We start from the raw sequence: 26,987 nt of genomic DNA, 5'->3' as shown, positions 1-26,987 counted from the left end.
TCCCTGAGGATCAGGATCCTCCCTTCCCAGATCCCAAGGGAATTACTGGAGGCAAAGTCAAGATCCCAGAGGATTGAGATCCTCCTTTCCCAGATCCTGAGAGAAAGAAATGGAGGCAAAGTCGAGATCCCAGAAGATCAGGATTCTCCTTTCTCAGATCCCAAGGGAATTACTGGAGGCAAAGCCAAGATCCCAGAGGATTGAGATCCTCCTTTCCCAGATCCTGAGTGAATTACTGGAGGCAAAGCCAAGATCCCAGAGGATCGGGATCCTCCTTTCCCAATCCCCCCCTCCCTCTCCAGATCCCTCGGGAAGATCCCAGACACTCCCGAGCTTCCAACAATCCTTTATTTCTCTCTCCAAGGAATCGAACCCCGCGGGACACATCGGCTTTGGCATGAGAACCAGGGACCCCTTCCCGGCGGGAACCGGGCACCCCTGGATGAGGAAGATGCAGAAATTCCTCCCTGGAATTGTCAGGAAGTGTCCCCCGGGCCTCCTCTCTGACGGATATTTCTGGAATTCCACGGATAGCGCCGTTGGTAATAAATATCCTCTGGAATCTCACAAACGTACAGCTCAAGGATCAGAAATCCATGGATTTTGGTTTTTTCCTCTCTGGAAAGGTGACGGAACATCCCCAAAGTCCCCCTCCCCTGCCACCTCCAGTGCTCCAGGAGGGTCCCCCCCGTGTCCCCACCATGTCCCCTGGAGGGGCTTTGGGTGCTGGGAGGGGAAAATTCCATCCTGGAAGGGCGGGAAAGGGAAAGGAGGGGAGTTTTGCTTCCCTGTTGGGGTGGTGGGGACAGAGGTGACCCCCGGGGCATCCCAGGGAATTCCGGGAGTGCCCCAGGAGTGAGGGTGGTGGTGGGAAGGGGTGTGGAGGGAAGGATGGAGAAGTGTTGTAATATCCCAGATTTCTCTCTGAGGGAAAAGATTCCATCCCCGGAGTCCTGGTGAGGATGGGAATGGGGATCCCGGGGGACAATTTTCCCTAAAATTCCTCCCCGAGGGAACAATTCCATTCCCAGAGTCTCGGTGAGGATGGAGATGGGGATCCAAGGGGAAAATATCCCAAAAAAACCTCCCTGAGGGGAAAATTTCCACCCCTGGAGCCTTGGGGAGGATGGAGATGGAGATCCCAGGGGAAAATATCCCAGATTTTCCCCAAAATACCTTCCCAGGAGGAACAACTCTATCCCCAGAGCTTTGGAGAGAACAGAAATGGGGATCCCATGGGAAAATATCCTGGATTATCCCTGACAAAACCACTCAGAGGGAAATAATTCCATCCCTGGAGCCTTGGGGAGGATGGAGATGCAGGATCTCAAGGGAAAATATCCCAAACTGTCCCCCAAACCCCTTCCTGAGGGGAACAACCCCATCCCCAGACTCTCGGCGTGGACGGACACAGAAATCCTGTGGGATCAGCCAGCCTCCCACGGACGATTCCCGCTAAATCCCGAGGACTCCCAGCTCTGCCCTGCCACGAATTTGGGTTAAGACAGCCCCAAATCCCAGGGTTTGGAGCAGCCTACGTGACTCCCGGCTGCTTTTCCGGGCGGCTGATGAGGAAAAGCTCCGGCTAAGCCCCTCTTAGCCTGATTTCCACGGCCGTCGGGTCCCTCTGCGCTTCCCAGGGAATTCCTGAGGATCCAGAGCGTGGAGAGGCTGCCCACAGTGGGAGGTGCCCCCCAAAATCCCGCCGGATTCCGGGGCTCTCCCGCTCTCCCAAGTTTCACATTTTCAAGGAGTGGTTTGGTTGGTTTTTTTGTGTGTGTGTGTGAAATTAAAATCCAAGAGGTTTTAAATTAAAATCCATTCCGGAGCCAACCGGCACGGCCTTGCTCCGGCATCGTTCCCAAGCCCAGAGCAGCTTCCTCCCGCTCCAGGAGGGATCCGGGATGGGAGGGTGTGATGGGGGCTACACGGAGCTGCGTCTCTTGGTGAATCCCGGGAACGCCGCCAGGCTCTGGAGCCCGGTGGACACGGAGCTGATGGCGGAGCGCCGGGAGCGGCAGAAGCACCGGTGCTCCGGAGTCTCGGGGCAGCGGGCGGGCGAGGAGTGGCTGCGCTCCACGCCCGTGTCCGAGCTGGACAGATCCCTGGGAATGATCATGGGGATGGAATACTGCAGCTTCTCGCGGCTCTTGTACCACAGGCACGAGCACACCGACTGGAAGTGCAGCACCTCGGCGTAGACGTTCCTGAAGCCGCTCTCGGCCGGGGCCACCGCGGCGGCCTCGGGGACGGCGGCCACGGCTCCGGAGCGAGCGCCCCGGCTGAGCAGCGCCCGCTGCTCGGCGTCGCGGCGCTCGTCCTCGGCGTTCATGGTCATGAAGCGCAGCACCACCAGGTTGAGGAAGGCGCCGATGACCGTCAGCCCCGTGAGGATGTAGACGAAGCTGAAGGCCACGTACTGCGGCTGCGTCTGCAGCGCGTGGTCCTTCTGCAGCGCCACGTAGTCGCCGAGGCCGATGGTGGTCAGGGTGATGAAGCAGTAGTAGTAGGCCTGGAAGAAGCTCCAGTTCTCGTAGTGCGAGAAGGCGGCGGCGCCGATGCAGAGCGTGCTGACGCACGAGACGAAGCCGATGGTCACCATGTTGGCCATGGACACCTCCGGCCGCCGCATGCCCAGGCGCTTCTTGAGGCGGCGCAGCAGCGAGCGCACCAGGGTGTTGATGCGCTCGCCCAGGCTCTGGAACATCACCAGGGTCAGGGGGATGCCCAGCAGCGCGTAGAGCATGCAGAAAACCTTCCCGCCGTCCGTGCTGGGCGCCGCGTGCCCGTAGCCTGCGGGGAGAGGGAGAGAGCGGTCGGACCAGCAATCCCGGCGGGAATCGGGAGTGGGGAATGTTGGTGGGAAGTGCGGGAGGGGTGTGGGATCCCAAAGTGAGGGAAGGGAGGGGAGCTTAGAGCTCATCCCATTCCAAGCCTGACACCTCCCATGACCCCAGGGTGATCCAAATCCTGGCCTTGGACACTGCCAGGGATCCAGGGATTCTCTGGGAACCCCAGCCCAGCCAGGAATCCCTTCCCAAGATCCCACCATCCCAAGCTCCCCTTTCCCACTGGAAGCCATTCCCTGCCTCCTGCCCCTCCAGCCCTTGCCCAAATCCCAGCTCTCCTGGAGCCCCTTGGGGATGGGGAAGCGGCTCCAAGGATTCCCTGGATCCTTCCCTGATCCAGCTGCACATTCCCAGCTCTCCCAGCCTGGCACTGGATCCAGCCCCATCCCGACTCCTCTCTGAGAAAGAGTTTTAGGAATGAGGGGCTTCACTTGGAGTCTCAAGACTCCCAGAAGGGTCTCCCTCTCCTTTTCCTCCCTTTTCCATAGAAGTCTCTCTGAATGAATCCTGAGTGTCCTTTATCATGGAATCATGGGGTGGTTTGGGTGGGAAGGGACCTCAAATCCCATCCTGTTCCAACCCCGACTCCTTCCACCACCCCAGGCTGCTCCAAGCTCCCTCCAGCATTTCCTTGGACACTCCCAGGGATCCAGGAGCAGCCACAGCTTTTCTGGGAATGCTGTGCCACTGAGGACGTTTGCGTGGACCCTTGGGTGGGAGCACCTTTCCCATCCCTGAGTTTGGGAAAATTCCCAAAATTCCCATCCCAGACTCGCCGGGGATTTTGGCTGTCTCCAGGGCCGAGCGCTCCGTTTGTCGCCTGTCACCCCCCTGTCCCCTGTCCTGGTGCCCCAGTTCCCGCCATCCAGGGGCTGGATCTGCATCCAGCCTGGGAACAGCTGTGCTCCCGTAATCCCGCGCCGCTCAGATGGGATTTATCCCGCTCCGTGCCCGCAGATCGGCTCTCCCGGATGGATCCTGGGATGCCGAGGGCTGGGCCAGCGCAGGCCTTGGATGGGGGTGGCAGAAACCAGCTGCTCCCTTTTCCTGTCCCTTTTCCTTTCCCTGTCCCTTTCCTCCTTTTCCTGTCCCTGTCCCTCTCCTCCTTTTCCTGTCCCTTTCCTCCTTTTCCTTTTCCGTCCCTTTCCCTCTCCCTTTCCTTCTACTTCTCTTTCCAACTTTCCCATTCTCTTTCTTCTTTCTCGTTTTTTTCCTTTTCCATATTTTCCTCCCTTTCTTCCTTTTTCTCCTTTCCCTTTATCTTTTGCTTTCTTTATAATTTTTCTTTCCATTTCTCTTTTTTATTTTCTTCCTCTTCTTTATTTTTCCTCTTCCTCTTCCTCTTCCTCTTCCTCTTCCTCTTCCTCTTCCTCTTCCTCTTCCTCTTCCTCTTCCTCTTCCATTGCTTTTCCATTCCTTCTCTTTCTTAGTTTCTCTCTCTTTCTCATTTTCCTTTTCCTCCTTTTCCTTATTTTAAAAATTTTTCCTCCTTTCCTACTTTTCCTTGCCTTCCCTTTCTTTTCCTTTCCTACTTTCCCTTTCTTTCACATTTTCCTCCTTTTCCTTCTTTCCCTCCTTTTTCTTCATTTCCCTTTTCCCCTAATTTTTTTACTTTTTTTCCTTTTCCTTTTCCTTTTCCTTTTCCCAGGAAAACCAGGAGCAGGCAGGAACAGGAAGGAGACTCCGAACCTCTTCCCTTGGACTCAGAGCATTCCTGGGTCCCTTTTCCAAGGCCTATCCCAGCTGTGATCCCAGAACAGCCCCCCAAACCTTCGGGAATGCTGAGGGGAGCTCATCCCGTCCCTAATCCCAGTCCTGTGTCCCTAATCCCAATCCTGAGTCCCCAGTCCCAATCCTGTGTCCCCCTCACTGCCACCCTCGGGGGGACACGGATGAAGCTGGAACGAGGGGAAAATCGGGATTGTGGGATCTCCTCCAAGGAGGAGCTGCCGTGGGATCCTCTCTGTGGGAGACGGGGATGGAATCCATGGAGAGGGAATCCATGGAGAGGGAATCCATGGAGAGGGAATTAATGGAGAGGGAATCCATGGGATGGAGTCCACTGGATGGAATCCATGGGAGGGAATTGATGGGAGGGAATCCATGGAGTGGGAATTGATGGAGATGGAATCCATGGGATGGAATCCATGGGATGGAGTCCATGGAGAGGATATCCATGGAGAGGGAATCCATGGAGATGGAGTCCATGGGATGGAATCCATGGGAGGGAATTGATGGGAGGGAATCCATGGAGTGGGAATCGATGGGAGAGAACTGAGTGAGAGGGAATCCATGGAGAGGGAATCCATGGAGATAGAATCCATGGGAGGGAATCCATGGGAGGGAATCCATGGAGTGGGAATTGATGGAGATGGAATCCATGGGATGGAATCAATGGAGAGGGAATCAATAGGATGGAATCGATGGAGAGGGAATCCATGGAGATGGAACGCATGGGATGGAGTCCATTGTATGGAATTGATGGGAGAGAATTGAGTGAGAGGGAATCCATGGAGAGGAAATCGATGGGAGGGAATCCATGGAGAGGGAATCCATGGAGATGGAATCCATGGGATGGAATCCATGGGAGGGAATCCATGGGATGGAATCGATGGAGAGGGAATCCATGGGATGGAATCTATGGGATGGAATCCATGGGAGGGAATTGATGGGAGGGAATCCATAGAGTGGGAATAGATGGAGAGGGAATCCATGGGATGGAGTTCATTAGATGGAATCCGTGGGAGGGAATCGATGGGAGGGAATCCATGGGATGGAGTCCATGGAGAGGATATCCATGGAGAGGGAATCCATGGGATGGAGTCCATGGGATGGAATCCATGGGAGGGAATTAATGGGAGGGAATCCATGGAGTGGGAATTGATGGAGATGGAATCCATGGGATGGAATCTATGGGAGGGAATCGATGGGAGGGAATCCATGGGATGAAATCCATGGGATGAAATCCATGGGATGGAATAGATGGAGAGGGAATCCATGGGATGGAGTCCATTGGATGGAATCCATGGGAGGGAATTGATGGAGAGGGATTCCATGGGATGGAGTCCATGGAGAGGATATCCATGGAGAGGGAATCCATGGGAGACAGAGCAACGCCTGCCAGTGGCACCTGAGATCATCGCTGGAGAGCAACACCTGAGCATCACCAAAAAACATCACTGGGGTTATCACAGAGCAGCACCTGGGAAACACCTGGGAATCACCTGGGAAACACCTGAGAGCATCACCAGAAAACATCACCAGAGCACATCACCAGAGCATCACAGAGTAGCACCTGGGAAATACCTGGGACTCACCTGGGAATCACTGTGAGACACCTGTGATACACCTGGGAAACACCTGGGAATCACCCGGGAAACACCCGGGAATCACCTGAGAGCATCACCAGAAAACATCACCAGAGCATCACAGAGTAGCACCTGGGAAACACCTGGGAGTCACTGTGAGACACCTGTGATACACCTGAGAAACACCTGGGAAACACCTGAGACACACCTGGGAAACACTTAAGAGCATCACCAGAAAACCTCCCCTGAGCAGCACCTGGGAGCATCACTGCAGCCTTGCTCAAGCCTCACCTGAGAAACACCTGGGGAGAATCACCTGGGAGCATCATCGGGGCATTGCTGCAGAGCAATGCCTGAAACCATCCCCTGAGTATTCCCTGAGCATCACCTGAGAGAATCACCTGAGCATCATCTGAGCATCCCCTGAGCATCCCCTGAGTATTCCCTGAGCATCACCTGCGAGAATCACCTGAGCATCATCTGAGCATCCCCTGAGTATCACTGGGGTATCAACTGGCAGCATCACCTGAGAGTATCACCTGAGCATTGCCTGAAAGCATCACCTGAGCATCACCTGAGCACCAGCTGAGCAACAGCTGAGCATCACAGGAGCGCAACACCTGAGAGAATCATCTGGCAGCATCGCCTGAGCATCACCTGAGCATCACCTGAGAAACACCTGAGCATTCCCTGGGCATCACTGGAGCATCACTGGAGTATCACCTGGCAGCATCACCTGAGCACCAGCTGAGCATCACCAGAGAGCAACGCCTGAGAGAATCACCTGTCAGCATCACCTGAGCAACACCTGAAAAACACCTGAACATGACTGCAGCATCACTGGAGCATCACCTGGACATTAGCTGAGCATCACCTGCGAGCATCCCCTGATCCATCCCTGCTTTGTGTGCCCCCTCCCTGCTCCTTGTGTCCCTCCCTGCCCCTTGTGTCCCTCTCTCCCTGCCCCTTGTGTCCCTCTCTCCCTGTTCCTTGTGCCCCTTCCCTCTTCCCTGTGTCGCTCTCTCCCTGTTCCTCATATTCTTCTCACTCCTCATGTCCCTTCCCTGTTCCTCATGTTCCTCTCTCCCTGTTCCTCATATCCCATCATGTTCCCTGTGTCCCTCTCTCCCTGTTCCTCGTGTCCCTCTCTCCCTGTTCCGTGTGTCCCTCTCTCCCAGCTCCTCACATCCCTCTCTCCCTGCTCCTCGTGTCCCTCTCTCCCTGCTCCTCACGTCCCTCTCTCCCTGCTCCTCGTGTCCCTCTCTCCCTGCTCCTCACGTCCCTCTCTCCCTGTTCCTCCTGTCCCTCTCTCGCTGCTCCTCGTGTCCCTCTCTCCCTGTTCCTCGTGTCCCTCTCTCCCTGTTCCTTGTGCCCCTTCCCTCTTCCCTGTGTCGCTCTCTCCCTGTTCCTCATATTCTTCTCACTCCTCATGTCCCTTCCCTGTTCCTCATGTTCCTCTCTCCCTGTTCCTCATATCCCATCATGTTCCCTGTGTCCCTCTCTCCCATCTCCTCACATCCCTCTCTCCCTGTTCCTCATGTCCCTCTCTCCCTGTTCCTCATGTCCCTCTCTCCCTGCTCCTCATGTCCCTCTCTCCCTGTTCCTCATGTCCCTCTCTCCCTGTTCCTCGTGTCCCTCTCTCCCAGCTCCTCACATCCCTCTCTCCCTGTTCCTCGTGTCCCTCTCTCCCAGCTCATGTCCCTCTCTCCCTGTTCACCACGTCCCTCTCTCCCTGTTCCTCGTGTCCCTCTCTCCCTGTTCCGTGTGTCCCTCTCTCCCAGCTCCTCACATCCCTCTCTCCAAGCTCCTCATGTCCCTCTCTCCCTGTTCCCCACGTCCCTCTCTCCCATCTCCTCACGTCCCTCTCTCCCAGCTCCTCACGTCCCTCTCTCCCAGCTCCTCATGTCCCTCTCTCCCAGCTCCTCCTGTCCCTCTCTCCCTGTTCCTCATGTCCCTCTCTCCCAGCTCCTCGTGTCCCTCTCTCCCTGTTCCTCATGCCCCTCTCTCCCAGCTCCTCACATCCCTCTCTCCAAGCTCCTCATGTCCCTCTCTCCCTGCTCCTCATGTCCCTCTCTCCAAGCTCCTCATGTCCCTCTCTCCCTGTTCCTCATGTCCCTCTCTCCCTGTTCCTCGTGTCCCTCTCTCCCAGCTCCTCACATCCCTCTCTCCCTGTTCCTCGTGTCCCTCTCTCCCAGCTCCTCACATCCCTCTCTCCAAGCTCATCGTGTCCCTCTCTCCCTGTTCCTCGTGTCTCTCTCTCCCTGTTCCTCATATCCCATCATGTTCCTCATGTCCCTCTCTCCCTGCTCCTCATGTCCCTCTCTCCCTGTTCACCACGTCCCTCTCTCCCTGTTCCTCGTGTCCCTCTCTCCCTGTTCAGTGTGTCCCTCTCTACCAGCTCCTCACATCCCTCTCTCCAAGCTCATCATGTCCCTCTCTCCCTGTTCCTCGTGTCCCTCTCTCCCTGTTCCTCGTGTCCCTCTCTCCCAGCTCCTCACATCCCTCTCTCCAAGCTCATCATGTCCCTCTCTCCCTGTTCCTCGTGTCTCTCTCTCCCTGTTCCTCATATCCCATCATGTTCCTCATGTCCCTCTCTCCCTGCTCCTCATGTCCCTCTCTCCCTGTTCACCACGTCCCTCTCTCCCTGTTCCTCGTGTCCCTCTCTCCCTGTTCCGTGTGTCTCTCTCTCCCTGTTCCTCATGTCCCTCTCTCCCTGTTCCTCATGTCCCTCTCTCCCTGTTCCTCATGTCCCTCTCTCCCTGCTCCTCATGTCCCTCTCTCCCTGTTCCTCATGTCCCTCTCTCCCTGTTCCTCGTGTCCCTCTCTCCCAGCTCCTCACATCCCTCTCTCCCTGTTCCTCGTGTCCCTCTCTCCCAGCTCATGTCCCTCTCTCCCTGTTCACCACGTCCCTCTCTCCCTGTTCCTCGTGTCCCTCTCTCCCTGTTCCATGTGTCCCTCTCTCCCAGCTCCTCACATCCCTCTCTCCAAGCTCATCATGTCCCTCTCTCCCTGTTCCTCGTGTCCCTCTCTCCCTGTTCCTCGTGTCCCTCTCTCCCTGTTCCTCATGTCCCTCTCTCCCTGCTCCTCATGTCCCTCTCTCCCTGTTCCTCATGTCCCTCTCTCCCTGTTCCTCACGTCCCTCTCTCCCTGTTCCTCATGTCCCTCTCTCCCTGCTCCTCATGTCCCTCTCTCCCTGCTCCTCGTGTCCCTCTCTCCCAGCTCCTCATGTCCCTCTCTCCCAGCTCCTCGTGTCCCTCTCTCCCTGTTCCTCATTCTCCACCCAGTCCCACATCCCGAGCCCCCATCCCACCCTTCACTGTCCCCTCCCCAGCAGTTCCCAAATCCCCATTCCGGCTGTTTGGGATGGATTTTGGGATGGAGCCTCCCTTGGTGCCCACGGGTGCCTTTCCAAAAACCTCCCTGAGCATCCTCCTGCCCTTTCCTGCCCTCTCCAGCCCCCTCCAGCCTCTCCATCCCTCCCCGGCCTCCCGGAGTTATTTTTAGCGCCCTTTCCCGAGGGAAGGGAGTTTATGAGCTCTCCAAGCGTCGGTCAATCCCCCGATCCCCCCCCGTTCCCGGTTTTAGCCGGAGCTGCCTGAGCTCCGGCACGTCTGAGGGTGGGGGGAAGGTCGGGAATGGCAGGAGAGGGAAAACCCCGGGAAAACGGCTCAGGGGGTGACCCCCAAATCCCTCTGGGACCCGCGGGCGGCGAGGAATTGTGTTGGAGAGGAGGGCACATCCCAGCCGGGAAATCCGCCGGGAATAACCCCTGGAATTCCGGCTCCTTCCCCAGCTCCTGTCCCCCGGCCCTTCGCGGCTCCCAGGGGTGTCCTGAGCAGGGATCCCGCTCGGGGCAGGGCCGGGAGCAGGGATCGTGTCCCCAGGCGGGGAGGATGACACGTCCCGCAGGAACGCGGCCGATCCTGGCCTTTTTAGGGCCGGAGGAGCGGGGCTGGATCCGGCCCCGGAGCAGGTGCAGGGCTGGCCCCGGGCCTGGAGCGGATCCCGGCTGTCGGGGCGATGGATGGCCGGGATTAGCGGGACAGCTGCGGGAACGGGCCGGGAACGGGCCGGGGGGAGGATGGCACACGGCTGGAGGGCTGGGAGAGCGGGGAAGGATCTGCGGGAATGGGGATGGGAGGGCGGGAGGGGCAGGGGATGGGGCGGGCGGTTTTGGGAATGGGGCAGGGAGATTTAGGGAATGAGGCAGGGAGATTTAGGGAACGGGGCAGGGAGACTTAGGGAGTGGGGCAGGGGATGGGGCAGAGGGTTTTGGGAATGGGGCAGGGAGATTTAGGGAGTGGGGCAGGGGATGGGGCAGGCAGGGGGTTTTGGGAATGGGGCAGGGGGGTTTAGGGAACCTGGACAGGGAAATCAGGGAAGCAGGGGATGGGATTCAGGGAATGGAGCATGGGATGCAGAGAATGGAGCAGGGGGTTTAGGGAATGGGGCAGGGGATTTAGGGGATGGGGCAAGGGATACAGGGAATGGGGCAGGGGATGGGGCAGGGAATGGGGCAGAGGGATTTAGGGAATGGGGCAGGGGATGCAGGGAATGGAGCAGGGGGTTTAGGAAACCTGGACAGGGAAATCAGGGAACCAGGGGATGGGATTCAGGGAGCAGGGACAGAGAGATTCAGGGAATGGGGCAGGGGATTCAGGGAATGGGGCAGGGAATGCAGGGAATGGGGCAGGGGATGTAGGAAATGGGGCAGGGGGATGGAAGGAGCCTCCTCATGCCAGCCCTTCCCCATATCCCACTGCTCCCAGTAAGGATCAGCATCCTGCTCCCAGTAGGGATCATTGTCCCATTGTTCCCAGTAAGGATCCCGCTGTTCCCAGTAAGGATTCCGCTGTTCCCAGTATGTTCCCACTGTTCCCAGTAGGGATCATTGTCTCACTGTTCCCAGTAAGGATCCCACTGTTCCCAGTGAGGATCCCGCTGTTCCCAGTAAGGATTCTGCTGTTCCCAGTATGTTCCCACTGTTCCCAGTAGGGATCATTGTCTCATTGTTCCCAGTAGGGATCCCACTGTTCCCAGTAAGGATCCTGCTGTTCCCTGTAAGGATCCCACTGTTCCCAGTAAAGATCCCGCTGTTCCCAGTAAGAATCCTGCTGCTCCCAGTAAAGATCCCGCTGTTCCCAGTAAGGATCCCACTGTTCCCAGTAAGGATCCTGCTGTTCCCTGTAAGGATCCCACTGTTCCCAGTAAGGATCCCACTGTTCCCAGTAAGGATCCCGCTGTTCCCCGTAAGGATTCTGCTGTTCCCAGTATGTTCCCACTGTTCCCAGTAGGGATCATTGTCTCATTGTTCCCAATAAGGATCCCACTGTTCCCAGTAAGGATTCCGCTGTTCCCAGTAAGGATCCCACTGTTCCCAGTAAGGATTCCGCTGTTCCCAGTAAGGATCCCACTGTTCCCAGTAAAGATCCCGCTGTTCCCAGTAAAGATCCCGCTGTTCCCAGTAAGAATCCTGCTGCTCCCAGTAAAGATCCCGCTGTTCCCAGTAAAGATCCCACTGTTCCCAGTAAGGATCCCACTGTTCCCAGTAAGGATCCCACTGTTCCCAGCGAGGATCCCGCAGTTCCCAGTGCTGGGGCCACCCCAGCTGTCCCCAGGCCGGGGGAAGGGACGCAGCTGTCCCCAGAGACCCCCGCGTGCCCGGGAAGAGCAAACACGCCTGGAGATGGCGGCTGGGAACGCAGCAGGTGCCGGCGACAGCGGAATTCCAGCCTGTCCTGGAAAACATGGAGCTGGCACCGAGGGACACGGGCAGGGGACACGAGCAGGGGGACATGGCCAGGGGACATGGCCAGGGGGACACCTGGGTCCTGCAGGGCCACCAAAATCCCTGGATGGGGCTGGGGGCGGTGGGAAGGGGACATGGGGACACCTCCTGCAGCCAGAGCAGACGGATGGGATCTGGGATGGGCTGAACTGGGAATGAAGAGCTGGAGGGACCCCTGGGACTCCCAAAATCCTGACTGGTCCTGTTCCAGCTGTTCCTTGGATCTACCCATCTATCCATCCATCCATCCATCCATCCATCCATCCATCCATCCATCCATCCATCCATCCATCATCCATCCATCCATCCCTCCATCCATCCCTCCATCCCTCCATCCATCCCTCCATCCATCCCTCCATCCATCCATCCCTCCATCCATCCATCCATCCATCCATCCATCCATCCATCCATCCATCCATCCATCCATCCATCCTCCATCCATCCATCCATCCATCCATCCATCCATCCATCCATCCATCCATCCATCCATCCCTCCATCATCCATCCATCCATCCATCCATCCATCCATCCATCCATCCATCCATCCATCATCCATCCATCCATCCATCCATCCATCCATCCATCCCTCCATCCATCCCTCCATCCATCCATCCATCCATCCATCCATCCATCCATCCATCCATCCATCCATCCATCCATCCATCCATCCCTCTCCCCATCCCCAAATCCCCTCTGCTCCATCTCCCCCTTCTCCCACATTCCCCCCTGGGAAAGCGAGATCCCGTTCCACACGGGAGGGGATGCTGGAACAATCTGGGATCCCCCCACGAGATCCCAAAGATCAGGGACCCCCAGGACCCCCCATTCCCAGTGGGATTTGGTGAGGGGGGGGTTGGATGTGGGGCCAGACCCTGATCTCCCCCCTTCATTCCCACATCCCCCCACATTCCCGCGCCATTCCCAAAGGGACTCGGCTCCGCAGCAAGATCCCCCCCCTCGGAATTTTTGGGGTGTGGGGGGTGCCTGATTCCCCCTCCCCCAGCGCCTCCCGCAGCCGGGGGGGTCGGGATGGAGTCATGGAAAATCCCGGCGCCGGCCAAGCTCCCTGTTTGCGCCAAAACTGGCAATTTTTTCTTGGATTCTGGGGCCCCGCCAGGCCCCTTCCCACCCCTCCCGCGCCGGCCCTCGCCTCTCCCTGGAAAAGGGGGGGCCCGCAGCGGGAAGGGGGGTCCCAATAAAAATCCCTCAGGGATTTTGGGATGGATTTAGGGATGGATTTTTGGGTGGAATTTGGGGGGGGATTTGTGTCCCAAAATGGTCAGGGATGAGTGTCCAGGTCCTTCCCGGGAAAACGGGGATGAGGATGTGGGGTGGGGATGTGGGGATGGGGATGGGGATATGGGGTGGGGATATGGGGTGGGGATATGGGGTGGGGATGAGGATATGGGGTGGGGATACGGGGTGGGGATATAGGGTGGGGATATGGGGTGGGGATGGGGATATGGGGTGGGGATATTGGGTGGGGATGGGGATATGGGGTGGGGATATGGGGTGGGGATGGGGATATGGGGTGGGGATTTGGGATGGGGATATGGGGTGGGGATATGGGGTGGGGATATGGGGTGGGGATGGGGATATGGGGTGGGGATATGGGGTGGGGATATGGGGTGGGGATATGGGGTGGGGATGGGGATATGGGGTGGGGATATGGGGTGGGGATATGGGGTGGGGATATGGGGTGGGGATGGGGATATGGGGTGGGGATATGGGGTGGGGATATGGGAAAATGGGGGGGGCCCACAGCGGGAAGGGGGGTCCAGAGGTCAGGGACAAGGTGGGACACCCCGGGAATGGCCTGGGGCACCCCAAGGGGGCGGCCCCGATGTCCTGGGGCAGGGGGGCAATGGCTCCTGCGGGAATAAAAATCACTTAAGGATCTTGGGATAGATTTTGAGGTGGATGTTGGGGTGGATGTTGGGATGGATTTTGGGGTGGATTTGTGTCTCAAAATGGGCAGGGATGGGTGTCCAGGCCCTTGTGGGAAAATGGGGATGAGGATGTGGGGTGGGGATTTGGGATGGGGATATGGGGCGGGGATATGGGATGGAGATTATGAAATGGGGATAGGGGATGGGGATGTAGGATGGGAATTAGGATATGGGATGCAGATGAGGGATGGGGATGCGGGATGGGGATATGGGGTGGGAATGCAGCATGGGAATGGGGACGGGGATCTGGGGTAGGAATGCAGGACGGGAATGGGGACGGGGATCTGGGGTAGGAATGCAGCATGGGAATGGGGATGGGGATATGGGGTGGGAATGCAGGATGGGAATGGGGATGGGGATATGGGGTGGGAATGCAGGATGGGAATGGGGACGGGGATATGGGGTGGGAATGCAGGATGGGAATGGGGATGGGGATATGGGGTGGGAATGCAGGATGGGAATGGGGATGCAGGATAGGAATGAGGAATGGATGCAGTCCCTTTCCCCTGGGAGTTGCTGATTCCATCCATCCATCCATCCCAGAAATCCCATTCCAGGCTCTCGGATCCACCTCGAGCCCGAGCCACCAGCCCTGGTGCTTGGGAAAAACCGGGAAAAACTCCCAAACCCCCAGAAATCTGGGATGGCTTTCCCTGGCCCTGATCCCCCTGGCCCATGGTTCTCCTTCCTCACTCGTGGTCGGGATTTGCTGGGATTTTGGGAGGAATCGGCTGGAAAGGCCAGGAGCGGGAATTAATTAAAGGTGTCACTCCTGGATGGAAAAAAGATGGGAATTTACGTCCTGGATGGGAGAGGGGGATGGGAGAGAGAGGATCCAGAGAGGCCCTGATCCTGATCCCAATCCTGATCCCAATCCCGATCCTGATCCTGGTCCTGATCCCGATCCTGATCCCAATCCTGATCCTGATCCCAGTCCTGACCCCAATCCTGATTCTGATCTCGATCCCAATCCTGACCCCAACATGATCCTGATCTGGATCTCAATCCCAATCTTGATCCCAGTCCTGATCTGATCCTGACCCCAATCCCAACCCCAATCCCAATCCCAATCCCAATCCCTGCCCTGAATCCCATGGGAACAGCCACGAGGCCTCCCCACCTCGGGTTCACTGGAGCCTCCTTGGGAAGACATTCCCAGGAAAAGGCGTCGGATCCAACCCGGGCTGGGATTGCGCCCCTAAATCCCCATCCCAGCGGGAAGCGGCTCCGATCCCAATGGGAATTCTCCCCATCCAGACCCTTCCCGCTCATTCCCAGCAGGAAAACGCCTGGATCCAGAGGATCCGGGAGGAACGTCCAGGAATTCCAGAGTGGAACAGGGAAGGGAGGTGATCCAGATTTTCCAACAATTCCCAGAGATGGGATGCTCCAACAACTCCGGGATGGGTAGAATTGCTTTCCTGGGAAAACCCAGGAGGGAATTCCAGGAATTCCAGGACTATTTTCCCTTTCTCCCTCTTAATTCCAAAGCCCGTGGATGGTTCAGGAGGTGCCAGCACAGATTTCCACGGAAATGGTTTTTTTTTTTGTGGAATAGGAGCAGGAATGGCTGGAGGGGTTGGGAGGAATTCCAGCCCTGGAATTGCAGCAGAGTTTTCCCCTTTCCCTGTTGATCCCAAATCCAGTCCCAAGGAGCCACCAGCAATTTCCATGGAAATGTTTGTTTTTGTGGAATGGGGGCAGGAATGGCTGGAGGGGTTGGGAGGAATTCCAGCCCTGGAATTGCGGCAGAGTTTTCCCCTTTCCCTGTTGATCCCAAATGCCATTTCCCATCCCAAGGAGCCACCAGCGATTTCCATGGAAATGTTTGTTTTTGTGGAATGGGGGCAGGAATGGCCGGAGGGGTGGGAGGAATTCCAGCCCTGGAATTGGGGCAGGAATGCCCTGGAATTCCCCTTTCCCTGTTGATCCCAAATCCAGTTCCAAGGAGCCATTTCCATGGAATTTTTTTTGTGGAATGGGAGCAGGAATGTCCCGAGGGGACGGAGGGAGCTCCTTATCCCAGCAATTCCTGGAGTTTTCCCCCCCAAACCCCGGGAATTCGATGCCTTTCCCACTGCCCGGGGGTGGCACCGCCATGGGAGGTGACAGCGCTGTCCCCAAACCCTTCCTGACACCAGGGATGGCCACGGGCTGGGGACAGGGGCGGTGTCACCAGCCCAGGGGGACACAGGGACAGGGGGACAGAGGGGACAGAACAACAGGGGGGACAGAGGGATAGAGGGGACAGAGAGGACAGAGGGACAGGGTGGGACGAAGGGGACAGAGGGACAGAGGGGACAGAGGGACAGGGTGGGACGAAGGGGACAGAGGGGACTGAGGGGACAGAAGGGACAGGGTGGTACAGAAGGGACAGAGGGACAGAGGGGCAGAGGGGACAGAGGAACAGGGTGGGACAGAAGAGACAGGGGGACAGAGAGGACAGGGGGACTGTGGGACAGAGGGGACAGAGGGGACAGAACGACAGGGGGGACAGAGGGACAGAGGAACAGGGTGGGACGGAAGGGACAGAGGGGACAGAGAGGACAGAGGGGACAGAGGAACAGGGTGGGATGGAAGGGACAGAGGGACAGAGGGGACAGAGGGGACAGAACGACAGGGGGGACAGAACGACAGGGGGGACAGAGGGGACAGAGGAACAGGGTGGGACGGAAGGGACAGAGGGGACAGAGGGGACAGAAGGACAGGGGGGACAGAGGGGACAGAGAGGACAGAGGGGACAGAGGAACAGGGTGGGACAAGGAGGACAGAAGGACAGGGGGACAGGGGGACAGAGAGGACAGAGGGGACAGAGGAACAGGGTGGGACAAGGGGGACAGAAGGACAGGGGGACAGAGGGACAGAGGAACAGAGGGACGGGGCGGGCAGAGAGGACAAGGGGGGACAGGGAGACAAGAAGGACAGAGGGGACAGAAGAGACAGGGGGACAGAGGGGACGGGGGGACTGTGGGACAGAGGGGACAGAGGGGACAGAAGGGACAGAGAGACAGAGGGGACAGAGAGGACAGAGGGGTCAGGGGTTGACAGGAGGGGACAGAAGGGAAGGGGGGGTCTGAGGGGACAAGGAGGGGAGTGGGAGTGACAGAAGGGGACAGGGGGTGACAGGAGGGCTGAGGGGACAGAAGGAGGACAAGGGGGGTGACAAACGGGGACAGAAGGGGGCAGGGGGAGACCACAGGGGACAGCAGGTGACAAATGGGGACAAGAGGGCCCGGCCTCCCGCCGGGCGCTGTTCCCGTGACGAAGGCTCGGGCGGGTGGCGGCGGTGACAGATGGTGACACCGCGGTGGCATTTGCCACCTGCTCCCTCTGCGCGCGCGGCCGCGGGGAGGGGGGGCGGGGATCGGGGTTTTGGGATCGGGGGTTTGGGATCGGGATTTTTGGGATCGGGGGTTTTTGGGATTGGGGTTTTAGGATCAGGGTTTTTGGGATCGGGATTTTTGGGATCGGGATTTTTGGGATCGGGTTTTTGGGATCAGGATTTTTGGGATCGGGGTTTTGGGATCGGGGTTTTTGGGATTGGCAGATTTGGGATCAGGATTTTTGGGATCGGGGTTTTTGGGATTGGCAGATTTGGGATTGGGATTTTTGGGATCGGGGTTTTTGGGATTGGCAGATTTGGGATCGGGGTTTTTGGGATCAGGTTTTTGGGATCGGGGGTTTTGAGATTGTGACTTTGGGGATTGGGTTTTTGGGATGGTGATTTTTGGGATCGGGGTTTTTAGGATCTGTTTTTTTGCGATTGTGATTTTTGGGATCGGGATTTTTAGTATTGGGTTTTTTGGGGATCGGGATTTTTGAGATTGTGACTTTTAGGATCTGGTTTTTTGGGATCGGGATTTTTGGGATTGTGATTTTTGAGACTGGGCTTTTTGGGATCAGGTGTTTTGGGATCGGCACTTTTAGGATCGGGATTTTTGGGATCAGGGTTTTTTGGGATCGGGGTTTCTGGGGTTGGGATTTTTGGGATCGGGATTTTTGGGATCGGGATTCTTGGGAGCCATCCAGAGCCAGAACAGCCCGTCCTGGTTCGGGACAGCGGCAGAGGCGACAAGGGACACATGCCGGTGACACTGCCACATCCCCGGGGACATCCCAGCCTCTGGAATTGTGGGATGGGGACAGAGGGGACATCCCAGCTCCTGGAATTTCTCGGGAGCCGCGGGAAAGCTTTGGAGCAGGGGCAGGAGCTACTCCTCTCCCGGCTTTTTTCGTGGACAAAAGGAAAAATCCCAAAACCCCAAATGGATTCAAACTTTTCCCAGCGGGATCTGTAATCCCGGGTTTTCCTCCCCCACAATCCCACCAGGATCTGTAATCCCGGAATTTCCCCCACCGGGATCTCCCCCGCCTCAGGAGCCGCTTCCCGATCCCAGTCTGGCTTTTCCCTGTCTCACCAAGAGCTGGGTGGGGAATTCCTGGGAAAATCCCTTTTTTTTTCCTGCCCTGGAAAATCCAGTTCCATGGGAATAATGGGATTTTCTCCCCCTTTTCCCCTGGATTTGGAGGGGTCTCCTCTCATTCCAGCCCCATCCCAGCGTTGCTGCCATACCCAGCCACCCAAATCGTGGATTTTGTGGGATTGTGAGATTTTGGGATCTTCCCACACATCCAGATGTCCCAGCCCCTTCCCCACATCCCCGGAAATTCCAGGAACACCGGGCTGGATTCAGGGAAAGCCATTTGGGGCCATTACCTCTGCAATTCCCACATTTGGGATGTTGGGAATCCTCATCCCAGTCCCAAAGCAGCTCCCATGTAGAGCCCAACTCGAGGATTTAAGATTTGGAGTGCCGGGAGTGGCTGGAATTTTTGGGATGTGACCTTTGGGTTGGGATCAGCCCCGCTCCAGCATTCCCAGCTCCTGGCAGTGGGATTGAGAATTCTGGGATCAGGAATCCCAGGAGAGGCAGAGCGGGATCCTGATCCATCCCAAGGATGGATCCCAGTGGATCCATGCCCCTCCCTGGCATTCCAGGATCCTTGGGATGGGCCGGATCCCACTGGATCCTGCTGGATCCCATGGGAGATTCCCAGATCCCTCCATCCTGTCCAACACCGGAGGATCAGCCGCAATTCCAGAGCTTTTCCAGCTGCTCCCGGCAGCTGGGAGAGGCTGGAGCTGGGATAACGGGAATGGCAAACACCGGGAAAAATGGGAATGGCGAACACCAGGATAATGGGAATGGCCAACACCGGGATAATGGGAATGGCAAACACCAGGATAATGGGATAATGGGAATGGCAAACACCAGGATAATGGGAATGGCAAACACTGGAAAAATGGGAATGGCAAACACCGGGATAACAGGATAATGGGAATGGCAAACACTGGGATAACGGGATAATGGGAATGGCAAGCACCAAGATAATGGGAATGGCAAATACCGGAAAAATGGGATAGAAAAACACCGGGATAATGGGGTAATGGAAATTGCAAACACCAGATAAATGGGAGAATGGGAATGGCAAACACTGGAAAAATGGGAATGGCAAACACTGGGATAATGGGAATGGCAAACACCAGGCAAATGGGATAATGGGAATGGCAAACACCGGGATAATGGGAATGGCAAACACCAGGCAAATGGGATAATGGGAAAATGGGAATGGCAAACACAGGGATAATGGGAATGGCAAACACAGGGATAATGGGATAATGGGAATGGCAAACACCAGGAAAACAGGAATGGCAAACATATCCCGGGATAATGGGACAGTGAGATTGGAAAACACCGGGATAATGGGACTGAAAAACACCGGGATAACGGGAATAATAAACACCTGGATAAAGGGAATATTAAACACTGGGATAACGGGAATAGTGAATACCAGATAATGGGATACTGGGAATGGCAACACTGGGGTAACAACTCCAGGAATAACAAACACCCTGACACCGGGATAACAGGAATAACAAACACCGGGAAAAAAGCCCCGGGAATAATGAACGCCCTGACACTGGGATAACAGCTCTGGGAATAATGAACACTCTGAGAGTGGGAATAACAACCCTGGGAATAACAAATATTGGGATAACAGCCCTGGGGGGCACAGACACCCTGACACCAGGATAATGAAAATAATGAACATTTGGTAAATAGCCTTGGGAATAATGAATGCCCTGAGGGTGGGAATAACAAACACTGGGATAAAACCTCCGGGAATAACAAACACCAGGAAAATGGGAATAATAAACATCGGGGAAAAATATCCTGGGAATAACAAACACTGGGAAAACAGTGCTGGGAATAACAAACACCCTGACACCAGGATAATGGGAGTGGTAAACACTGGGATAAAAGCCCGGGAATAACAGCCTGACACTGGGATAACAGCTCCAGGAATAATGAACACCCTGAGAGCGGGAATAACAACTCCAGGACAAAAACCCCGGGAATAACAAACACCCCGACACCGGGATAACGGGAATAATGAACATTGGGAAAACAGCCCCGGGAATAATGAACACCCTGGGGGTGGGAATGACAAACACCAGGATAATGGGAATAACAAACATTGGGGATAAAAACCCCAGGAATAGCAAACACCCGGATAAAAGTGCTGGGAATGACAAACACCCTGACACCGGGATAATGGGAATAACAAACAGCAGGATAACAGCTCTGGGATAACAGTCTGAAACTCCGGGAATAATGAACACCCTGAGAGTGGGAACAACAACTCCAGGAATAGCAAACACCAGGGTAAAAGCCCTGGGAATAACAAACACCCTGACACTGGCATAATGGGAATAATAAACATTTGGAAAACAGCTCCGGGAATAGTGGATGCCCTGACACTGACAGTGGGATAATGGGAATGACAAACACCGGGATAACAGCTCCAGGAATGACAAACACCAGGATAACAGCCCTGGAATAACAGCCTGACACCGGGATAGAAGCCCCGGGAATAAGGAACATCCTGAGAGTGGGAATAACAACTCTGGGAATGACAAACACCGCGATAAAAGCCCCGGGAATAACAAACACCAGAGTTAAAACCCCGGGAATAAAAAACACCCTGACACTGGGAATAATAAAGATTGGGAAAACAGCCTCAGGAATTATGAACGCCCTGAGGGTGGGAATGACAAACACCGGGATAAAAGCCCGGGAATAACAAACACCAGGATAAAAACCCCGAGAATGACAAACACCCTGAGACCGGGATAATGGGAACAACAAACACCGGGATAACGGGAACAACAAACACCGGGATAACAGCCCCGGGAATGATAAACACCCTGACACCGGGATAATGGGAATAATGAGCATTGGGAAAACAGCCCCGGGAATAATGAACGCCCTGAGGGAATGACAAAAAGCCCTGGAATAACAGCCTGACACTGGGATAAAAGTCCCAGGAATCAGGAACACCCTGAGAGTGGGAATAACACCCTGAGAGTGGGAATAACAACTCTGGGAATAACAAACACCGGGATGACAGCCCCGGGAATAATAAATATCGGCATAAAAGTCCCGGAAATAACAAACACCCTGACACCGGGATAATGGGAATAATGAGCATTGGGAAAACAGCCCCGGGAATAATGAACGCCCTGAGGGAATGACAAAAAGCCCTGGAATAACAGCCTGACACTGGGATAAAAGTCCCAGGAATCAGGAACACCCTGAGAGTGGGAATAACACCCTGAGAGTGGGAATAACAACTCTGGGAATAACAAACACCGGGATAAAAGCCCCGGGAATAAGGAACACCCTGAGAGTGGGAATAACAACTCCAGGAATAACAAACACCGGGATAACAGCCCTGGGGATGACAAACACCCTGACACCAGGATAATTGGAATAACAAATACTGGGAAAACAGCCCCGGGAATAATGAACGCCCTGAGGGTGGGAATGACAAACACCGTGAGAGAAGCCCTGGAATAACAGCCTGACACCACGAGAGAAGCCCCGGGAATAAGGAACACCCTGAGAGTGGGAATAACAACTCTGGGAATGACAAACAGCAGGATGACAGCCCCGGGAATAATAAATATCGGGATAAAAGTCCCGGAAATAACAAACACCCTGAGACCGGGATAATGGGAACAACAAACACTGGGATAGCAGCCCCGGGAATAATGAACGGCCTGAGGGTAGGAATGACAAACACCACGAGAGAAGCCCCGGGAATAAGGAACATCCTGAGAGTGGGAATAACAACTCTGGGCATTAAAAAAAAAACCAAAAAAACCCCAAAAAAACCCCAAAAAACTGGGATGGAAGCCCTGGAAATAACAAACACCGGGATAACAGCCCCGGGAATGATAAACACCCTGACACCGGGATAATGGGAATAATGAGCATTGGGAAAACAGCCCCGGGAATAATGAACGCCCTGAGGGTGGGAATGACAAACACCGCGAGAGAAGCCCTGGAATAACAGCCTGACACCACGAGAGAAGCCCCGGGAATAAGGAACACCCTGAGAGTGGGAATAACAACTCTGGGAATGACAAACAGCAGGATAACAGCCCCGGGAATAACAAACACCCTGACACCGGGATAATTGGAATAACAAATACTGGGAAAACAGCCCCGGGAATAATGAAAGCCCTGAGGGAATAACAAAAAGCCCTGGAATAACAGCCTGACACTGGGATAAAACTCCCAGGAATCAGGAACACCCTGAGAGTGGGAATAACACCCTGAGGGTGGGAATAACAACTCTGGGAATAACAAACACCGGGATGACAGCCCCGGGAATAATAAATATCGGGATAAAAGTCCCGGAAATAACAAACACCCTGAGACCGGGATAATGGGAACAACAAACACCGGGATAGCAGCCCCGGGAATAATGAACGGCCTGAAGGTGGGAATGACAAACACCACGAGAGAAGCCCCGGGAATAAGGAACATCCTGAGAGTGGGAATAACAACTCTGGGCATTAAAAAAAAAACCAAAAAAACCCCAAAAAACCCCAAAAAACTGGGATGGAAGCCCTGGAAATAACAAACACCGGGATAACAGCCCCGGGAATGATAAACACCCTGACACCGGGATAATGGGAATAATGAGCATTGGGAAAACAGCCCCGGGAATAATGAACGCCCTGAGGGTGGGAATGACAAACACTGGGATAAAAAGCCCTGGAATAACAGCCTGACACAGGGAAAACAGCGCAGGGAATACCGAAAATCCTGAAACTGGGAACAACAATAACTCTGGGAATGACAATCACCGGGATAACAGCCCCGGGAATAACGGGCACCCCGAGCCCGGTGTTTCAGCTCCGGGAACTCTTTCGCCTCCCCACACCGGGATTTAGGGCCTGGGAAACCTCCCAGTATCCACACCCCAAATCTGAGAACCCACGGGCACCCCAATACCCGGATCTGAGCCCCGGGAGCAAACAGGCACCCCAGTATCCCTGTCCCAATCCTGGCAATGCACAGGAACCCCAAAATCCGTGTGACAGCAGCACTGGGGACCCAGGGACACCCCAAAATCCGTGTGACAGCCCTGGGGACGCAGGGACACCCCAAAATCTGTCCCAAAGCCGGTGTCCCCCATCCCATTATCCCATTATCCCATTATCCCATCCCTCCCCTCTCTCTGAATGGTGGCCAGGGCCTGTGTCACCTGCTGTCCCCTCGCTGTCCCCTCGCTGTCCCCACCCCTCAGGCCGTCCCTTGGGGGGCAGGTGGGGACCAGGGGACATTGGATGACCCTGGTCACCCCTGGAGGGGACCCAAAGGCCAGAGGGGTGACAATGTGGGTGACAGAGGGGTGACAGTGTGGGTGACAGGGGCGTGACAGTGTGGGTGACATAGGGGTGACAATGAGAGTGACACAGGGGTGACAGTGTGGGCGATAGGGGGGTGACAATCAGGGTGACACAGGGGTGACAGTGTGGGTGACAGGGCGGTGATAATAGGGGTGACAGAGGGGTGACAATGGAGGTGACAGGGGGGTAGGTCCCAAAGGGGGTACCCTCACTGCCACTTCCCAGGGTGGGGGCAGGGCTGGGGACATCCTTGAGAGTGGGGGACAGAGGTGACACACCCTGGGGAGAGCCTGACAGGGTGGGGACACGTCCCTGTCCCCTCCCCTGGGCTGGGGACCCTACAGGGACACGTCCCTGTCCCCACGGGGCTGAGGACCCTACAGGGACACACCCCTGTTCCCATGGGGCTGGGGACCCTACAGGGACACGTCCCTGTCCCCATGGGGCTGGGGACCCTACAGGGACACGTCCCTGTCCCCATGGGGCTGGGGACCCTACAGGGACACACCGCTGTCCCCATGGGGCTGGGGACCCTACAGGGACACGCCCCTGTTCCCATGGGGCTGGGGACCCTACAGGGACACACCGCTGTCCCCACGGGGCTGGGGACCCTACAGGGACACACCGCTGTCCCCATGGGGCTGGGGAACCTACAGGGACACACCCTGTGCCCATGGGGCTGGGGACCCTACAGGGACACACCCCTGTGCCCATGGGGATGGGGACCCTACAGGGACACACCGCTGTCCCCATGGGGCTGGGGACCCTACAGGGACACGCCCCTGTTCCCATGGGGCTGGGGGTCCTACAGGGGTGTCCGGGCCAGCAGAGCCACCGGCGGGCGGTGACAGCGCCTTGGGGACACATCCCCGGGTCGGGAGGGTCCCGGCCAGGCGCATTCCCCGATCCCGGGGGTCGCGCGGGGGTTTCCCGGTGGGAAGGGAATTTGCTGGGGGAGTCCCGGGATCGGGAATTTGGGGGGGGCTTGGGCGGGGAAGCACCCCGAAAACATCGGGATGGGAAAGGGGAATTAGGGCAGGGGGATCGCCCCAAAACACCGGGATGGAAACGGGAATCAGGGCAGAGGGATCGCCCCGAAACACCGGGATGGGAAAAGGGAATCAGGGCAGAGGGATCGCCCCGAAACACCGGGATGGGAAAAGGGAATCAGGGCAGGGGGATCGCCCCAAAACACCGGGATGGGAGATGGGAATCAGGGCAGGGGGATCGCCCCGAAACACCGGGATGGGAAACGGGAATCAGAGCAGGGGGATCGCCCCGAAACACCGGGATGGGAAACGGGAATCAGGGCAGGGGGATCGCCCCCAAAATACCGGGATGGGAAACGGGAATCAGGGCACGGGGGATCGCCCCAAAACACCGGGATGGGAGATGGGAATCAGGGCAGGGGGATCGCCCCAAAACACCGGGATGGGAGATGGGAATCAGGGCACGGGGATCGCCCCAAAACACCGGGATGGGAAACGGGAATCAGGACAGGGGGATCGCCCCGAAACACCGGGATGGGAAACGGGAATCAGGGCAGGGGGATCGCCCCAAAACACCGGGATGGGAGATGGGAATCAGGGCAGGGGGATCGCCCCAAAACACCGGGATGGGAGATGGGAATCAGGGCACGGGGATCGCCCCAAAACACCGGGATGGGAAACGGGAATCAGGACAGGGGGATCGCCCCGAAACACCGGGATGGGAAACGGGAATCAGGGCAGGGGGATCGCCCCCAAAACACCGGGATGGGAAACGGGAATCAGGACAGGGGGATCGCCCCCAAAATACCGGGATGGGAAACGGGAATTAGGGCAGGGGGATCGCCCCAAAACACCGGGATGGGAGATGGGAATCAGGGCACGGGGATCGCCCCCAAAATACCGGGATGGGATAAAGGGGGATTGCCCCGATCCCAAGGGATGGGAGAGACGGGAATCCGGGCAGAGGATCGTCCCCAAAAACACTGGGATGGGGAAACGGGAATCGGGGCAGGGGGATGACCCCAAAACACCGGGATGGGAGACAGGAGGGTCCTGCAAGGTTTTTCCCGGTGCTGGAGGAGCCGGGGAGGGATTGCCCCGGTCCTACCGGGATGGGAGAGAGGGAGGACCGGGCAGAGGGATGGCCCCCAAAACACCGGGATGGGAAACAGGGGGGACCGGGCAGAGGGATCGCCCCCAAAACACCGGGATGGGAAACAGGGGGGTCCGGACAGGGTGATCGCACCGATCCCACCGGAATAAGAGAGAGGGGGGTCCGGGCAGGGTGATCGCACCGATCCCAAGGGATGGGACTCAGAGCACCGGGGGATTTTTCCCGGGGCCGGAGGAACTGAGCAGAAGGGTCGCCCCGGTCCCATTAGGATGGAAGAGAGGGGGGTCCGGGCAGAGGGATCGCCCCGATCCCACAAGAATAGGAGAGAGGGGGGTCCGGGCAAAGGGATCGCCCCGATCCCAAGGGATGGGAACAGAGCACCAGGGGGTTTTTCCCGGTGCCGGAGGAACCGAGCGGAGGGATCGCCCCGGTCCCAGCGGGACGGGCGGCGGCGGCGGCGGGGGGGTCTCCGGGCGGCGAAAGCACGGAGCTCCCGATTCCTCCCCGCTCCCTCGGGGACAGGCGGGGCTTTCCCGGTGCTTCCCGCGTGGATCCCACCGGGAAAAACCCGAGCCGGGATCTGCCCGCGGGGAGCCGGGCGGGGCGGGGGCAGCCGGTACCTATGGTGGTGATGACGGTGATGGCGAAGTAGAAGGAGCCGGCGAATTTCCACTGGACGCCGGCGTTGTGCGGCTTGAGCTTGAGCACGACCCGCTCGAGCTCGCCGTAGCTCTCGGCGCTCAGGTTGTACTTTCTCTTGAGCTCGTCGCTCTTGGCCTCCAGCCGCCGCCTCTCCGCCGTCTCCGCCTCGGACTCGAGCGCGTCGAAGACGGCGGCGCCCACCAGCAGGTAGGTGAAGGTGCAGACGATCAGCGCCAGCGTCCGCACGTTCTGCCGCTTCATGGTGCGCCGGCGGCGGCTGCGGGGCGCGGCGGGGCCGGCTGGGGCATGGCGGCAGCGCCCGGGCACGGCGGGCGGGCGGGCGGCCGGGGAGGCGGCCCAGGCGCGGCTGCGGCGGCCGCGGCGGCGGCGGCGGGGCCGGCGGAGGAGCGGGAGGAGGGAGAGGGAGGGAGAGAGAGGAGGAGGAGGAGGGAGGGTGAGGGAGGGCGGGGGAGGGGGCGGAGCTGTCCTTCAGCACCGGCGCCCCCCAGGACCCCCCGAGTGTCGCACGGGGCCGGGTGACCCCGCTGGGGACAGCGGCCGGTGCCGGGAGCCGTGGCCGCA

The 26,987-nt window shown here is 57.2% G+C and overlaps 1 protein-coding gene across 1 annotated transcript; it reads right to left on the bottom strand.

The window, feature by feature from the left end:
• Positions 1-719: 719 nt before the first annotated feature.
• Positions 720-26,666, bottom strand: KCNK3 (potassium two pore domain channel subfamily K member 3). The gene is made up of 2 exons (XM_030944978.1): positions 26,384-26,666; positions 720-2,793 (listed from the first exon to the last, which is right to left on the bottom strand). Exons 1-2 carry the CDS (start codon positions 26,664-26,666, stop codon positions 1,925-1,927), a joined length of 1,152 nt encoding a protein of 383 aa, XP_030800838.1. The 3' UTR covers positions 720-1,924.
• Positions 26,667-26,987: the final 321 nt, after the last annotated feature.

The sequence above is a fragment of the Camarhynchus parvulus genome, chromosome 3 (assembly GCF_901933205.1).
Source record: "Camarhynchus parvulus chromosome 3, STF_HiC, whole genome shotgun sequence".
Lineage (NCBI taxonomy): Eukaryota > Metazoa > Chordata > Aves > Passeriformes > Thraupidae > Camarhynchus > Camarhynchus parvulus.
The sequence above is the reverse complement of the archived record's forward strand: the minus strand, read 5'-3'. Positions and strand labels throughout refer to the sequence as shown.

Coding starts and splice junctions, on each gene's coding strand:
- KCNK3 (XM_030944978.1), bottom strand. CDS start 26,666: ATGAAGCGGCAGAACGTGCGGACGCTGGCGCTGATCGTCTGCACCTTC. Junction 2,794..26,383: donor CACCGTCATCACCACCATAG/GTACCGGCTGCC, acceptor CTCTCCCCGCAG/GCTACGGGCACGCGGCGCCC.